This window comes from Vigna unguiculata, chromosome 3, assembly GCF_004118075.2.
Source record: "Vigna unguiculata cultivar IT97K-499-35 chromosome 3, ASM411807v1, whole genome shotgun sequence".
NCBI lineage: Eukaryota > Viridiplantae > Streptophyta > Magnoliopsida > Fabales > Fabaceae > Vigna > Vigna unguiculata.
Genome location: NC_040281.1, coordinates 1,300,486 through 1,316,543, shown reverse-complemented (window position 1 = coordinate 1,316,543; position 16,058 = coordinate 1,300,486). Strand labels below are relative to the sequence as shown.

The following is a 16,058-nucleotide window of genomic DNA, read 5'->3' as shown; positions in this document are numbered from 1 at the left end:
AATAAATATCGTTGTTAAATGATAATGTTACTGAAGTAAAAAATTATAAAAAATACGTGATCACAAAAAATAAAAAAGGACAATTATGTATATAATCTTTTAATAGTAATTTTTAATTATTTTCTTCTTCACACATTCATTACACACAAAATTAAGCCTCTTTATCACATAAAATAAAAAATTAAACTGTAATAAAATGTTTAAAGATTAATTTTTTAAATAAATTATTTTAAAAAATTATTCAGTTAGACCCACATGTTCATTATTTATTAAATATACCGTTTTATTATTTATGGTCAGAATTTAATAATAAAAATGTATATTTTAATAAATAAAATGAATTTAATTTTAGTTAATTTATTTAAACTAACAGAAGTGGAACTGAGGGGTGTGGCAGAGGAAGGTGGAGAAGAAATAACAGAAGCCATGGATAGACCTAAAAATTGGCTCTAGATACAGTAGAAAGGGAAAGAGAGGGCAGATATTCCATAAACTTGAGAGAGAAAAGGAAACTGTTCAATTGAGAGGAACTAGAGACGTTTATATCTATACTGAGAGATGTATGAATAACATCATGCATAACGTAACAGAACGATCAGAGAACCCTAACACAATACATCACGTTATAACCTAGGGTTAAAAAAAACATAGGAATTTTGATATTAACGAGTTGTGAATAAAAATTAATGTTATATCTCTTAAATGAAGAAGTCGAATTCATAATCTCTTTATCATTCTTTTCAACTTTTATTACTAAGTTAACTTTATAATTTCTTGTAAATATGATTTTAGTCGTGATGTTATTAATATTTCATTTGATAAATTTGTAAGTCTAATGAATTTGTTAAAAGTTATAATTATTTTCATTAATTATCTAAATTTAGATATTTTTTTCATAAATTTACAATGAGTAACAATAAAAAAAATATCATGATATTTTCATAACAAAATTTTGATAATTTTTTCTTATAATATAATGTAACGTCTTTTAAGTAATTTTGGAATATAGAAAAATAAAAAAAATGAAAAAATGGGAAATCACTTAAAATATTTTATCTAAGAGAAAGTTGTCAAAAAAATTACTTTTTAATAAAAAAATATTGTTATATGGTTTATCTCTATATCTAAAAACATTACATGACATATCGTTGATCATTGAAATATATTTGTACTATATGGCTCAGACAACCTTATTGGACCAAACAGTAAAGATAAACAATAGTCGTACGTCACAAGAAATATCTTTCTATTATCGTCATTTAGACTCTCCACATGATTCCACCTAAATCATTTACAATTTATATATCTTATGAAACGACTAGCTAAGCGCACAACCAATTTTGAGTTTATAAAAATATCAAGGTAAAAAAGTGAATAATCAACTTTAAAAGATAATTGGCCAATTAAACTAACTTTAATTATGGGTCCACCAAAAAATCAATAAATACATATAAAAAATATAAACAATAAATACATGTCAAATATATAATTATTAAAATTTTATTTTATATTAATTACAACATTTATTATTTTATCCAAATCACCCTCTTAACATTGGTGCACCTTAATCTTTTGACTTACACATACCAAACTAATAACATAACATACAAAATTAAAAACCTTAAAAATTATTGGAATAAACCTTCGACCATTAGTCTAAAATAATATTCATATAGTACATTAAGTTCGACATAGATATTATAAATCAAATTTTCAAACTCTGATATTATGCAAAATAAATTATTTGGGTTGATTTCAATTATGTCACATTTTTCACAATAAAAAGAGGCAACTCTTTCACATTATCAAAAAATACTTCTCATAAAAAGTATTAGAAAAGAAATATTAACAAATTTAACAAGAGCAGTTTGAAGTCAACCTTGCACCGCGCTTAAGCAGAAGCAGCCTCATATCATATCCACCTTATCATATCATCAATCAATTGCTTAAGCAGAAGCAGCCTCATATCATATCCACCTTATCATATCATCAATCAATTGATCATCCATGTCTGCTTCGATCCCTCTCCTCCTCCTTTTGACCTTCTTAATATCATCCATTGTCTCCTTCATCTTCCTGCGTCGAAACCACACCAAAGATGACCGGAGAAACCCGCCGGGACCACCACCCTTCCCGGTCATCGGTAACCTCCACATGCTGGGGAAGCTCCCGCACCGCACGCTCCAGGCCCTGGCCCAACAATACGGGCCCATCATGTCCCTGCGCCTGGGTCAGGTCCCAACCGTCGTCGTCTCCTCCTCCGAGGCCGCCCAACACTTCTTCAAATCACACGACGTCGTTTTCGCTAGCCGTCCAATACTCGAAGCGTCCAAGTACTTCGGCTACGGCTCCAAGGGACTAGTGTTCTCGGAGTACGGCGCGTACTGGCGGCACATGAGGAAAGTGTGCACGCTCCAACTTCTGAGCGCGTCGAAGGTGGAGTCCTTCGCGCCGCTGAGGAAGCGGGAGCTGGAGCTGGCAGTGAAGTCGGTGGAGGCGCGCGCCGCAAGAGGGGAGGTCTTGGACCTTAGCATGGTGGTGCACGACGTTGTGGAGGATATCGTGTACAAAATGGTGCTCGGGTGTAGCAAGCACGATGAGTTTGATTTGAAGGGGTTGATTCAGACCAGGATGAACATCACCGGTGCGTTTAATTTAGCGGATTATGTGCCTTGGCTTGGTTCTTTGGATCTTCAGGTATATATACTAAATAACGCAACCGTAATCTTTTCTTTTCTTTACACAGTAACTTTATGTCACAGTAGCAAAAATAGTAAGGAACATTTCTAGGAAGCATAACTATAAGTACATGTTGGAAATTATTTTTGAGTGTTAAACATATTTCTTGGAGAAGAATATTCTTTGTATTTACCAGTTTGAAATTAGATTTTTTCACAAGTTTAAAATAAATGTATTTGCTTAACTTTTATAGAAATGTATGGGAGCAGTGTGATCTACGCTATCTTTTATTGGACAATCATTTTCTGTAATGTAATTAATGAAATGAATTTGCAGTGAAGCATTTAATGATTAAAATGAATGAATTTTTACAAGTTTGAAGGCCAAAGGGATGATTTTAATATTAGGATTAGAAGGGAGTTACAGCTTATTTTTTTTATGTTTTTTCTGGTATTTAATTTACTGTCAAGTTTCTTTGTGATAGATTTGGCAACATGTTGTCCTGATTTTTAGGATGGAAATGGAGTGTTACTTTCAATCTCTTGTATGTGAACAAGTAATTTAAGTTTTATTATCAGGGATTGAATCGAAGTTTCAAGAAAATTAGTACAGCGCTTGACCAAGTGTTGGAAAAGATAATAAAGGAGCATGAACAGGGTTCAAATGCTCAAAATGAACAGCACCATAAGGACTTCATAGACATATTACTCTCTCTGATGTACCAACCCATCGATCCTCATGATGAACAAAGCCATGTCATTGATCAAACTAACATCAAGGCTATACTGTTTGATATGATTGCTGGGGCATTTGAAACTTCTGCAACTGTGGTGGAGTGGACGCTATCTGAACTCCTGAGGCATCCAAGAGTGATGAAAAAGCTTCAAGATGAGCTAGATAATGTGGTTGGAAGGAACAAATTAGTGGAGGAAAATGATTTGGTGAAGTTAAATTACTTGGATATTGTGATCAAGGAGACATTGAGATTATATCCTCCTGGACCATTAGTTCCTCGAGAGTCAACAGAGGATGCCACTGTTCAGGGTTACTTCTTAAAGAAAAAATCAAGAATCATAATAAACTTATGGGCCATGGGAAGAGATTCTGAGGTATGGTCTGATAATGCTGAAGTATTTTATCCAGAGAGATTCATCGATAACAATTTAGACTTCAGAGGATATGACTTTAAATATACGCCATTTGGTTTTGGTCGAAGGGGATGCCCAGGAATAAACCTAGGCTTAGCAACAGTTAAACTTGTAGTGGCTCAATTAGTACATTGTTTTAGTTGGGAACTTCCAGGAGGTATGGCCCCAGATGAGTTGGATATGAATGAGAAATTTGGCCTCACGATACCCAGAGTGAAGCACTTGTTTGCTGTACCCAGGAATCGTTTTCTCAGGGAATCTTGTAATGAATACAATTGATTTCAGTTTGACATAAAGCATGATATGGTTTCAGACTATAATATAGTTGTCCTACTTTTTTTGTTGTAACTCTTGCTATAACACTATATGATAAGACACTCGTAGAATATATTTTTGTTGCATACAATATATATGGATGAAATGTTCTGCTGTTTGAGGCTTCTGCTACCATAAAATTGATGACTTACATCACAATTCAAACTTCATTTCCGCATTCGAATCTCATTCATTCCCTCATTTACATACAACAAAATCAAAAGTCCTCCAAAATGCAGATTCTATAGAAGAAGACGCTTGACATGAGGCAGTGCATGTTTCAGTTCTCGAATGTCAAGCAGTTGCGCAACCTGCTCCAAAAACCAGGTGATGCTACCACCGGTGGTCGTTGGTCGAGTGGGTCAAAAAAGTTTGCTGTTTCACCTAATTCCTCGAATGAATCTACCAGGTTTTGAAGCCTTGCCACAAATTCAATCAGAAGCGAGATAAATGTTGCTAGAGACAGTGAAGTAGCACTCTCGTAGGTTTTTGATTCTTGACCCTCTTTGGCCACTGGATTTGATTTCTGGTAAATCTGATCGGGCCAAGATAATTCTTTCCTGAACATGTTTGGAGAGGCATCAGTTGGAGGGTTATCGGCTAAAGTTACGTTTCCTTCCCAAGAATGTGGAACTTCAACCATTCTAAGATCAAGTACTGCTTCACTACGAGACTTGTGCTCAAGAAACTTTCCTTCTTGTTGAGGATCACTCTCCTCATCCTCAATTGGGCGGTTTCCAATTTCCCAGCTCTCTGAATTCACAAGAAGGTATGATTTTTGATCAATTTTCCGTTGCAATTGCTCTGCTGCTACGTGCACTTCAAACAGCAAGTCTCCAGGACCTAGTTTCTCCATCTTTTTAACCTTGCTTCCAAGCTCACGCAACACTCTTGCCCCTTCACAACCCACCCTTTGAACCTCACTACGGAAAACTAGTCTCTTCTCAGCTGGGGCCTATTTATCACAGAAATAAATAAAGGAAATCTAAATGCTTTCTATTATAACATTAATGAAGATCTTATTCATTAATTTACTATTATATAAATATTTATATGTAATTCATTTTTATAATAAAAAGAAAATATGGTTAAACTACTTTCACCTAAGCTAAAATTGTTTCTGTTAGTTATCTCAGAAGACTTGTTTAAACTCGCTTAAAAAGAAGCTTACAGAGATATATCGTAAGTCATTCTTATGATTTCTTTAAAATACTTACACAAGCATTTATATCATAAAGATATATTAAATTATACATAAACTCTTCTAAATAGCCTTCACCTTACTTGTTCTTTTTTATTTAAAAAACATTTAATTACAACAATATCTATTGAGATTTACACATGAACCCCTCCTTTTAATTTATACTACGTAAAACCCCGTACTTTTGTGACCCGTGAGGATTGCATCAGTAGATTTTATGTAACATCCAACAAATTGCAACTCATAATTAAGTACATGTTTGTGTTAATTGTCTTGATTGATTAGATGACTTAATACAAGTTTTGATATTTGGTAAATAATCAATTATATGCAACAATTGGAGTTTTAACTATTTTGATGCATGGAAAATGAGTGACAGAAAAAACTAAAAGCCAATAGAAGTACCTGAATTTCAGAAAGTATGCATCCATGCATAGCCATGACCGTAAATGCGCAATGCCTCAGAGCCCCGCTTACTTTCACATAATTCTTCCATGGATATCTGAACATGTTGTAACGACCATGTGGTGGTTCCCACACAGCAAATCCCATCTGCAATCTCCAGCATGTTACAGTCAGTGAAAATGATGATAAACATATATTCATGACCCAGAGAAAACTGAAGCAAACAAACAATACCAATGCATCTTCTTTACTTTTAGATTCAACGGCCGATCTGTAGCCACTGTAAACTGGGTCATCAGAAGCTTGGTAAATAAGAATTTTAGATGGCACCTTTTTATATTCAACACACTGAAGGTAGTGGTTGACAACGCCTGAAAAAGAGAAAACAAAAACACAACAGTTATTAACTTATTACAATACAACCAAGGAAGAAACAAGTTTGAGAGTAACTGAGAATAAGTGAGATGATAAATAAAATATTGCAGAATACCTTCCAAAGATGTTGCAACACCGATGAAGTTTTTGGTGACAAGATTATGCAGATCCTCACCAGCCCAGATAGGGTATATGCAGATATTTACTCCCAAAGAAACAGAAGCCCCAAGTGCAATAAGTAAAAATCTGTTTATAGCTGTATTTAGAAACTCCCCTGTTCGATATCCAGAAACAGTAATGAAACAATACGTGATCAAGAACACGCGGAACCCATATTCATAAGGCTTCAAAGTAGGGTATATTTTTGCATAGGTGGCACAGAATCCTATCAGATCAATCACACAGAAAACCAGAAATAAATATGTCAGAAATGTACATTTTTGGATACAACATATTTTCACAAACAAAACATGAAACCATACCCACAGTGAAGATGTTTACAATAATCATAAGCCGCTGCCAGTCTTCGGCCAATTTTGATAACTCTGCCATCGCCAGAGCAAGTCCTGCAGCCGAAAAAGTTCCCAATCCTCTGTTAAACCCTTTGCTCAGAGTTGCCCCTGCACTAATGCATCATCTTTTATTACAATTTACCAATACAGTAACAGTTACAGATTCATTATGTTAACGTCTACTTCAAACTGAGAAAAGGAGTAAAGGAACAAACAATTGAAAAAATCAAGTGCCCCCACCACCGAAAGAAAAGATATTATTATATTGGGAGCAGTTACAGAGTTATAGTTACAATAATACCTATGCTGAATTCAAAGACTACGACGACAGTTAGAATAGCCCAGACGGAGTAGCGAATCAAATCCTTGAAGGGTTCTTTGAGGTAAATCAAAAACGAAATAAGGGTCAGAGCAAGACCCATTTTTGCAGAGAAAACAATCTTTCTGGGATCAGAGCGACCCATCTCCCATGCCTTCTCAGCCACTTGCTTAGCCGTGTTCCACCGCTTCACCATCCACGACTGTTCTTCCTCTTGCATCATTGCCACGCCAATCCCCATCTGTGAAATATTACCAAAACTCTTCTCCGACAGAAGCCTCTCCTTCTTCTCCGCCAAACCGTGACGAAACGATCCCGATTTCACCAATCTCGGAGCCATTCGAATAGAGATTGAGATGAGTGGCAAGGTAATGAATGTTATGCCGTTCCACTAGTGAAGAGTGTACACGTGAAGTGTTGGAGAGTAAGTACCTGTCTATTAGTGAAGCTGTGTTGTTCAGTTCATACATACAAACAAAAAGCGGAGTCAGGTTTTTCTTTTGATTGTACTGCATTATTTGCATCCTCACAAAAAATGGTTCTTGCAAAAGAAAAATCTTAATTTTGTGGTGGCGTGACTTTCTTGTGTTTCTTACGGAAACCAGGAACCAAACCGCGAGGGTTTTGAACATGACATGATTGGGGCAAAGATTAGTGCAGTTTCGGTTGCATGAGTTCTTGATCGTTTAAAACTGAACACGTCACAGGTCGGGCCCAAATACAAAGAGATGGATATTTATTACTTATTCTTATCCATAAAAACAGTTATATTTATTCAATAGTTCGACTCTTGCATAATTGAAAATTTTTATTTATGTTTACGTTAGTTTCTTTTATATTGCGTGCTTGAATTTTTATATTTTTCAATGAAATGTTTATTGTACAATTAGTTGGGTTACAGGACTATTATTTTATTCTTTCATGTTTATTTATATATTCAAAAATATAAAATTTTGTAATTAATATAAAATAATATCGTAAATATTGCTTTCATGAAATGGGTCCGATATGAAGGGATTATCCTGATATGAAGATTGACACCATTACCTACATCAATAATATTGACAACAAAAATTCTTTGTTTGATGTAGGCATGACATAAAAATTATTGATAGCGTGAAAATCTCGTTATTTAGTATAATTTTAATAAAAACAATATATGTTAATAAATCACAAAAGTTCATACTTTTTAAATGAGTTAAATATGCTTTTTTTCTAAACAAAGAAAAAATCATTTTTATTATAAACTTCGATATAGTTTATTTTTTAAATTTTAAAAATTAATAGAAAAATAGTTATTGTGACATCCTATTTTAATAATAAAGCATCACAAAATTTTGATAACGAGAACTAATCAGATAAACATGAAACGTACGAAAGGTAACTAACAGAATTCAACAGTTTAGCAGAAGGAGTTGCCACCGGGGCAACCATTACAAAAGGCCCCATGGCCATGAAACTACCCCTAAGGTCATCAAGACAAGAAAATCTAGGCCGCACCGCTGCGTCCCCCGGATCCATCTCGAACATCCCTCTCATATGCTCCCACCAGAAGGTGATCATCGCAAAAGAGAAAACATAACAGAAACAAACACAAAATGCAAGGGTAAGCTAGTGCAATTTAATCTTATCATAATATAACGGACAAGTACTTGAACACTCCTTAACATGCAACACAACATACACAGGGAAATCATGTTATAGCAAACAAGCAGGACACTATGACTCAATTATGCGGATAAATATACTAAGATCGGATTCACTGGACGCTTGCACTTGTGGTGGCCTCTACTGCTCTGCAGAGCCATTGCCAATGGGTTTCACCCTACCACGCACAAGGTTAACCTTCAAGCATCTAAGGCCATTATCCTGTCAAAGACTAAGGCCTCCCGCCACTCTCACCACTTGGGTCAGTTTGCTCTACATGAGACTCACTGGCCCTTTAGAGTTTCGGGATGCGATCCTTACTTGAATCCATATCTTAATATATACACTACACGCCACCATGGAGTCTCCCCACGAGGCTCATGGAATTACGCCTATCACATGCGATTTTCATGTCTCTCATACCACAACCACCACTTTCATCTCATACATCCAATTCTCATTTCACCCAATCATCATGTACAATTCCATGCCATCACTCATACCAAACATACCAATTTCGTTCATAAAACTCAAACTCCCAAGCATATTCACGTACATCATATTTAGGAAGAATAATCCAGACAGTACATGCAACAAATCATCCAAACAGTCAATAAAACAGTGCACACACTCACGAACTCGCTTATGCGAGGGGCTGGCCTCACTTAAACAGCGGGCTCTCGCCCAGGCGAGACATGCAACAGTGGGGATTTCACGAACTCTCGCTCAGGCGAGGCCTTCTCGCCTGAGCGAGACAGGGCGTCGCTCAAAACACGAACTGGTCGCCTAGGCGAGTGCTCGAGGCAGAACCTTAGGCGAGCCTCTGATATTCTCGCCTAGGCGAGACAAGCTCGCTTGAGCGAGACTATCAGATCTCCCCCACTGCTCCACGCATGCGACCCCAGAAACAGACCACATCAAGCATTTTAACTCCATCTTACACAAATACACATATCCTCCAATCATTTCATGCATAACAGTAGTGGAAACAAGCACATGCAACAAAAAGAGACGAAAAACCTAGCTCTCCTTACCTCTGTTTTGGAGTACCAAAAGCAACCAACCCTAGCTATGGGGTATCGCAGCTACAAGAACTAGAGTAGAGCTGAAACATGAAGATCCAGACCAAAACGGGGTTAGGAGATCGAACCCTAATGTACCCAAAGCGCTCAACAACGAAGAAAAGAGGAAGAGATAAACTAAAGCTCTAGAGTTCGACTTACCAGGAGTACAAGATGGGTTATGCTAGCTTGGAGATGGGAGATGATACGTGCCCTAGCAGAGCTTTGCTTCGTAGAGGGAGACAGCAGGTGTTTCTGAAAACCCAGGCAGTGAGAAATGAGGAAGCATAAAGAGTATAGGGGGTCCTACAATTGGGCTGGCCTTGGGCCTACAAAAAGGCCAGGCCCAATGAATTATAACGGTAAAAAGGGGTTTACAGTTATTATAATCTAATTGGGTGAAATTTTTGTGCATGTTAACCGACATTTTAGATTAATGTTTAATATATTTATATCATTTGACAAATAAATATCAAATTGAATGTAAAATGAAATCAACGTTGATGAATTAAAATGATTATATTTATTGAGAAAATACTCACAAACATAAAAAATCATTTTTCATATATGATCAAATATTGACTTAATTTCCTTAATTTATATGTTAGATTAAGAAAAACGTAGAACAAATTCTTCTTAACTCAATTTTATTCTAAACAACTAGGATAATCTTTAACTATTCTAGATTCTATCATGGTTTAATAAAACTGATTATGATAATTATACTAGATGGTAAATAAAGCCTAATTGGGAGAAACTCTTAATACGAGCCTTATCTTAATTACTACTAGATGAGTTACATATAGATGAAACATCACATTAGTAAATTCTCTAATAATTAAGTTCTTCTTTACCTTCTCTCAGGTTCCTTAGCTCTTGACCCTGATATTAGTTTTTTCAAAGTTTTCTTTATACCTTTTTTTTAATTTTTTCCATGTTTTCTAATGTATATTATTTTATTAATAAAATTTTTATCTTACCTAATCCCACCTTACTAGGACCAGTTTGAGTAAAAAAAAATTAAAAACCAAAAAGAATTTAAACTCGTTAACATAGCGATTTGGATGTAAGTATTTTCTAAAATTTCAGTGATGTTCGTTCATAAGGACATGGCATCATACAAAAACATCGTCGTTTAGCAACCTTGGAAAGTAACTTACATTCAGAATCAAGTTAGCAACCTCCTAAAGTAATTTAGAAACAGTAATGCGGATTCTCATTTAGTATATCAGACTCTGCTCGATGAAGCTATCGTCACGACCTGCTCGATGAAGACCGTATTTCAATCCTTAGATTTTGAGCAGTTAAACAACCTGGTCCAAAACCCATGAGATTTTAATGGCTCTTGTTGCTCAAGAGGGTCAGCAAAGTTTGCTGTTTCACTTAGCTCTTCAAATGACTCCACCAGGTTTTGAAGCCTTGCCACAAACTCAATCAGAAGCGATGAAAATGTTGTCAGAGATAGGGCACTAGCACTTTCGAAAGTTTTCAGTTGTTGTTGACCCTCTTTGACCTCCGCATTTGACTTATGATGATAAACATGAGCAGACCAAGATATCTGTTTTCTGGACATGTTTTGAGAGGCATTAGTTGCAGGGTTATTGCCCAGAGTTAAATTTCCATCCCAAGAATGTGGAACTTCAACTGTTCTCAGGTCAAGCACTGCTTCACTACGAGATTTGTGCTCAAGAAATTTTCCTTCTTGTTCACTTTCCTCGTCCTCAATTGGTCGGTTTCCAATTTCCCAGGTCTCTGAATTCACAAGAAGGTATGATTTTTTATCAATCTTCTGTTGCAGTTCCTCTGCTGCGTCGTGCACTTCATCCAGCAAGTCTTCCCGGTCTAGTTTCTCCATCTTTTGAACTTTGTTTCCAAGTTCACGTAACACTTTCGCCCCTTCACAACCTACCCTTCGAAGCTCACTACGAAAAACCTGTCTCTTCTCAGCTGGGGCCTATGCATCACAGAAGAAAGTTAAGAGAACACAACAGGGCATTATCAGAAAGTTGGCAGAGAAGAAGTACCTGAATTTCAGAAAGTATGCATCCATGCATAGCCATGACCATAAATGCGCAATGCCTCAGAGCCCCGCTTAATTTCACGTAATTCTTCCATGGATATTTACGCATTTTGTAATGACCGTGTGGTGGTTCCCACACAGCAAAATTCATCTTCAATCACACCACATGAGAACGAGTCAAAATGATGTCAAACATATATATTCATGAACCAGAGAAAAAAACTGAAGGGTACTACTACTACTACTACTGTACCAATGCATCTTCTTTACTTGTCGATTCAACAACCGATCTGTACCCATTGTAAATTGGATCTTCAGCAGCTTGGTAAGTAAGAATTTTCGATGGCACCTTCTTGTATTCAACACAATGAAGGTAGTTATTGACAACACCTGGTGAAGAGAGACAAGCTCAACAGAGTTATACTGTTGGGGTAAATACGTCAGACTAAGATTCTATCTATTATAAATTATTGTTCTTTATTTCATTAAATAGTTAATTTTACTATAGTTAGATAAAGTGGAAAAGTTAGAATCAGATTAATTTTCTACTATAGTAGATTGATGGTTACTGTTCTATAAAAAGACGTTATACTAGACAATATCAGTGTTACTTACTTCCTTTTCTTTTTTCTGCACGCCCCACAATATTTACAATGGGTTACTTTTGTTTGATTTTAGTTCCACTATTGAAGAAAACTTTAAAATTTAAATGTGTTAAATTTGAACATAAAGTAGATTCCTTCATTCTGATACACATGTTAAGAACACTGTTTTTAACTGTCATATATACAACCTAGGAAACATGTTTGAGAAGCAACAAACCAAATGATGTTGCAAAGATGACATTGTGCTGTACCTTCCAAAGATGTTGCAAGATCCCTGAAATTTTTTATGACAAGATTATGCAGATCCTCTCCAGCCCAGATCGGATATATACAGATATTTACTCCCAAAGAGACAGCAGCACCGAGTGCAATGAGGACAAATCTATTTATAGCAGTATCAACAAATTCCCCTGTCTGATACCCGGATACAGTAATGAAACAGTACGTGATCAAGAACACGCGGAACCCGTATTCATAAGGCTTGAAAGAAGGGTATAGTTTTGTGTATGTGGCAGAAAATCCTAGCAGATCAATCACACAGAATACGCATATTCAGAAGACCAATTCATAAGCAAAAAGACACACTCACGTGGATCATAAAACAAAAGTTTTTTTCACAAACAAGAAATGAAATGAAAGTGAGTGTGAAACCAGACCTACAATGAAGATGAATATAATAATTATAAGCTCCTCCCATTTTCCAGCCAATGTTGATAACTCAGCCATTCCCAGAGAAAGTGCTCCAGCCAACAAGGCCCCAAATCCACCATTCAAGCTCTTGCTCAGAGTTGCCCCTGCAGTGTGTTCGATCACAACTTATAAACATTCGACTGATACGAAGATTAGACAGATAGACCACCCTTGACCCAAAGAAAAGCATGAAAAGGATTTGAAGGTTAGAACAGGATCAACATCACCTACAGTTTTACAATTTATTCTAAAAAAAAAAAAACATGATTAAAATTGCATTCTAGTTAGGTATACGTGTACCTATGCTGAATTCGAAGACTACGACAACAGTGAGAATGGCCCAGACACAGTAAAGACTCATGTCCTTGAAGGGTTCTCTGAGGAAAATCAAAAGTGAAAGAAGGGTCAAAGCAAGACCCGTTTTTGCAGAAAAGATTATCTTTCTTGGATCAGAGCGACCCATTTCCCATGCTTTCCGAGTTACACGCTTAACCTTGTTCCACCACTTCAAAATCCTCGATTGCTCTTCCTGTTGCATCACCATGCCAATCCCTATCTGAGAAATGTCACTGCTACTCTTCCCCGAGAGAAGCCTCTCCTTCTTCTCCGTCAAACCGTGACGGAACGACCCCGATTTCACCAATTTCGGAGCCATTTTTTGTAACCAGAGAAAGTGGGAACCAAACCGATTGATGTAATTGCTATTCTGTTTCAAGAACTTTACGTTGACATGTGTTTTGGTGATAGACGAATGATCTAATGAACTAATTTCACCCTCACAAAACCTTTTCCCGCAGATTATTATATTATCTTGGTTATTATTTTTGGAACTGCACTAGTTTTTTGTGAACTTGAATCACTCCACTTTTAAGGAAATATTAGTCTAATTTGGTTTTTGCTTTGTTTTGTCGTGGTTGGGAACAGAAGCTGATAGAAGACATGACATCACTGAGACAAAGAAGAGAGCAGAATGTGATGCTTCAAATAATCTGCGTTCAAAATTCAAGAAGATAAGCCCCAATTTCCCTCAAAGAACAAGAAGAGAGAGGATGACTACTGCCACTGGATAATTTATTATATGAGATAAGTTTCCTAAATTTTACAATACACTAGAATGTTATATATGTTTTTATATCTTTGTTTTTTATAGAGATTAGAATCGGTTTATTTATAAAATTTTGATTTAATTTAGTTTTCAAAGTTTTTAGATATCAAGGATTCAGATTTTGTAATAAAATTTTGTTAATTTTATTTCAAGATAATATTTAATTTATTATTGAAATAAAAATGTTTTAAATCATATAAATAATTTAATTATCATTATTAAATATGTTTAAAATATCAGAAAAAACTTAAAAACTTAATTAGGTTGAAAGAATTAAATTCATACGATTTAATTTTATTAATAGAATATCAAATTGGTGTAAAATTTAAAAAAAAAAAATTATAATTTTTATTAAAATTTAAAAGATAAAAAACATATTTAACTGAAAAATATAATGCTTCAAAGGATAAATGCATGATTGATTTGTCACTTATATAAGATCTTCAAGATAATAACTTAAGAATATCAAACTTTCAATACATTTTAAAATTTTAAAAAAATTGTAATTCTCGTTGACTTCCACGTACTTTGGTAAATGAAGGATAACTCTTTATTTATTGGAAAAAATGGTTTATGAAACATCCAAAGAAGTGTTAAAGAGAAAATTATAATCTTGTCATTAAGAAGGTGATAACACTGTTTCTTCATCATATTTTTTAAAACATTTTACCATACACTTTTCAAAGAAGCCTCTAAATTTTACAAATCATGCTATATTTTCTAATTTTTTTTTCAACATTCTTCATCTTTTTCTCATTGTCCTTCCTTTAAAAAAACCTTCTTTCTTTCTTTAGTCAATACTTTTTTTTATACTCGCATTATTTTATCCTTTTTGAGAAAAATTAGCCTTTAATTTTAAATCTTTAGTGTACCTGCATTATATATAGGTATATATTTGATTTTTGTTCTAAGATCAAATAAAGACCAGCATATTTTGCTCTGTGCGTATGGATTTTGTATAGAAAGTTTAATACCTGTAAGATGCACTTTATCTTTTTTTTTTTTTTTGTGTAAAGCTTTTTCAATATCATCATTTTTAGTTATATCTTTACAAATATTTTCAATTTGGTAATGTTAACTGTACCGTATGACTTATCGACATCTCTAATTAGACCCTTAGTTAGACAGTTTAAGGATAAGCAATCGTCCGTTACAAATGGACAATTTCTTGAATTATTGATTTGGTAATTTTTCTGAAATAATTTATGAAAACTCATGACCCGAATAACCACCATGTTCATTTTAGTGAAAATTTGTCGTCATAATTTTTTTTTTAATTCTTAATTACAATAAATTCTTACCTACTGAACCGAACACAATAAAAACAAATAAGTTGGATTCAGGAGTATTAATGGATTATGAAAGCATTAAGGTTTGTGTGGTGATGAGCTCCACGTTGAACATGTGCGTGATTTGCCTTCTCGTCCTAACTTTTCTAAAATGCAAGTCACGATCTTCTTTATTTCGTGCTTTCTAAATTCAGCAATTATGTAGGTTTTATAAAGTAAAAGAAAAACCATATCATTTAAATTATGAGTGTGGCCACCCAACATTTAAAGCCCAACAATACTGGCAACAACTGACAATAACATTCAAATTATAAAACTATTCAAATCTTAAGGACACGTATTATCAGAATTTGTTTTATCATATTACAATATTCATTTATGGACATTTAAAATTCCAAACTATCATCACCCTTCTCATTCATCTTTATATCTCCTTTTATGTCGGTATTTTGGATTGATGGAGTTCTATATCCATTAGGTATAAAGATAGTTTCATAGTATTTAAGTAAAGATTAAATGCAATGAATTTGAAAATTTAATTTTTTATATGTAAAAATATGTAAGTTTATTTATTTTAATCAAATTTTGTTAAGTTTATTTTACATTTTAAATATATTTTTTAATTAATATTAAAACAAAAGTGTATCGAACGATGAAAATAATTCATGAAAAGGTTTTTGAGGATAG

The 16,058-nt window shown here is 34.6% G+C and overlaps 3 protein-coding genes across 4 annotated transcripts; 1 reads left to right on the top strand and 2 right to left on the bottom strand.

The window, feature by feature from the left end:
- The first annotated feature begins 1,847 nt into the window (after positions 1-1,847).
- Positions 1,848-4,272, top strand: LOC114178988 (cytochrome P450 CYP736A12-like). Its single transcript, XM_028065162.1, has 2 exons — positions 1,848-2,697; positions 3,258-4,272. Exons 1-2 carry the CDS (start codon positions 2,008-2,010, stop codon positions 4,104-4,106), a joined length of 1,539 nt encoding a protein of 512 aa, XP_027920963.1. The 5' UTR covers positions 1,848-2,007; the 3' UTR covers positions 4,107-4,272.
- LOC114178986 (aluminum-activated malate transporter 9-like) lies at positions 4,170-7,733 on the bottom strand. Of its 2 annotated transcripts, none has more exons than XM_028065159.1 (6): positions 6,937-7,727; positions 6,606-6,743; positions 6,239-6,508; positions 5,983-6,119; positions 5,749-5,895; positions 4,170-5,097 (listed from the first exon to the last, which is right to left on the bottom strand). In XM_028065159.1, the coding sequence occupies exons 1-6, from the start codon at positions 7,292-7,294 to the stop codon at positions 4,423-4,425; spliced, it is 1,725 nt and encodes a 574-aa protein (XP_027920960.1). In that variant the 5' UTR covers positions 7,295-7,727; the 3' UTR covers positions 4,170-4,422. The 2 variants fall into 2 exon arrangements, with proteins under 2 accessions (XP_027920960.1, XP_027920961.1); XM_028065160.1 differs by having other exon boundaries at positions 4,423-5,097; positions 6,606-6,689; positions 6,937-7,733.
- Positions 7,734-10,697: 2,964 nt separating this feature from the next.
- Positions 10,698-14,047, bottom strand: LOC114178987 (aluminum-activated malate transporter 9-like). Its single transcript, XM_028065161.1, has 6 exons — positions 13,278-14,047; positions 12,944-13,081; positions 12,539-12,808; positions 11,936-12,072; positions 11,687-11,833; positions 10,698-11,616 (listed from the first exon to the last, which is right to left on the bottom strand). The coding sequence occupies exons 1-6, from the start codon at positions 13,630-13,632 to the stop codon at positions 10,945-10,947; spliced, it is 1,719 nt and encodes a 572-aa protein (XP_027920962.1). The 5' UTR covers positions 13,633-14,047; the 3' UTR covers positions 10,698-10,944.
- Between the last annotated feature and the right edge of the window lie 2,011 nt (positions 14,048-16,058).

Bases quoted from the DNA above. Each gene is read 5' to 3' on its own strand.
- LOC114178988 (XM_028065162.1), top strand. From the start codon at position 2,008: ATGTCTGCTTCGATCCCTCTCCTCCTCCTTTTGACCTTCTTAATATCA. The intron at 2,698-3,257 runs GTATATATACTA...TTTTATTATCAG, and splicing joins TTGGTTCTTTGGATCTTCAG to GGATTGAATCGAAGTTTCAA.
- LOC114178986 (XM_028065159.1), bottom strand. From the start codon at position 7,294: ATGGCTCCGAGATTGGTGAAATCGGGATCGTTTCGTCACGGTTTGGCG. The intron at 5,896-5,982 runs GTATTGTTTGTT...TGGAGATTGCAG, and splicing joins AAAGTAAAGAAGATGCATTG to ATGGGATTTGCTGTGTGGGA. The intron at 5,098-5,748 runs GTACTTCTATTG...TGTGATAAATAG, and splicing joins GCATACTTTCTGAAATTCAG to GCCCCAGCTGAGAAGAGACT.
- LOC114178987 (XM_028065161.1), bottom strand. From the start codon at position 13,632: ATGGCTCCGAAATTGGTGAAATCGGGGTCGTTCCGTCACGGTTTGACG. The intron at 12,809-12,943 runs GTCTGGTTTCAC...TTGATCTGCTAG, and splicing joins TATATTCATCTTCATTGTAG to GATTTTCTGCCACATACACA. The intron at 11,617-11,686 runs GTACTTCTTCTC...TGTGATGCATAG, and splicing joins GCATACTTTCTGAAATTCAG to GCCCCAGCTGAGAAGAGACA.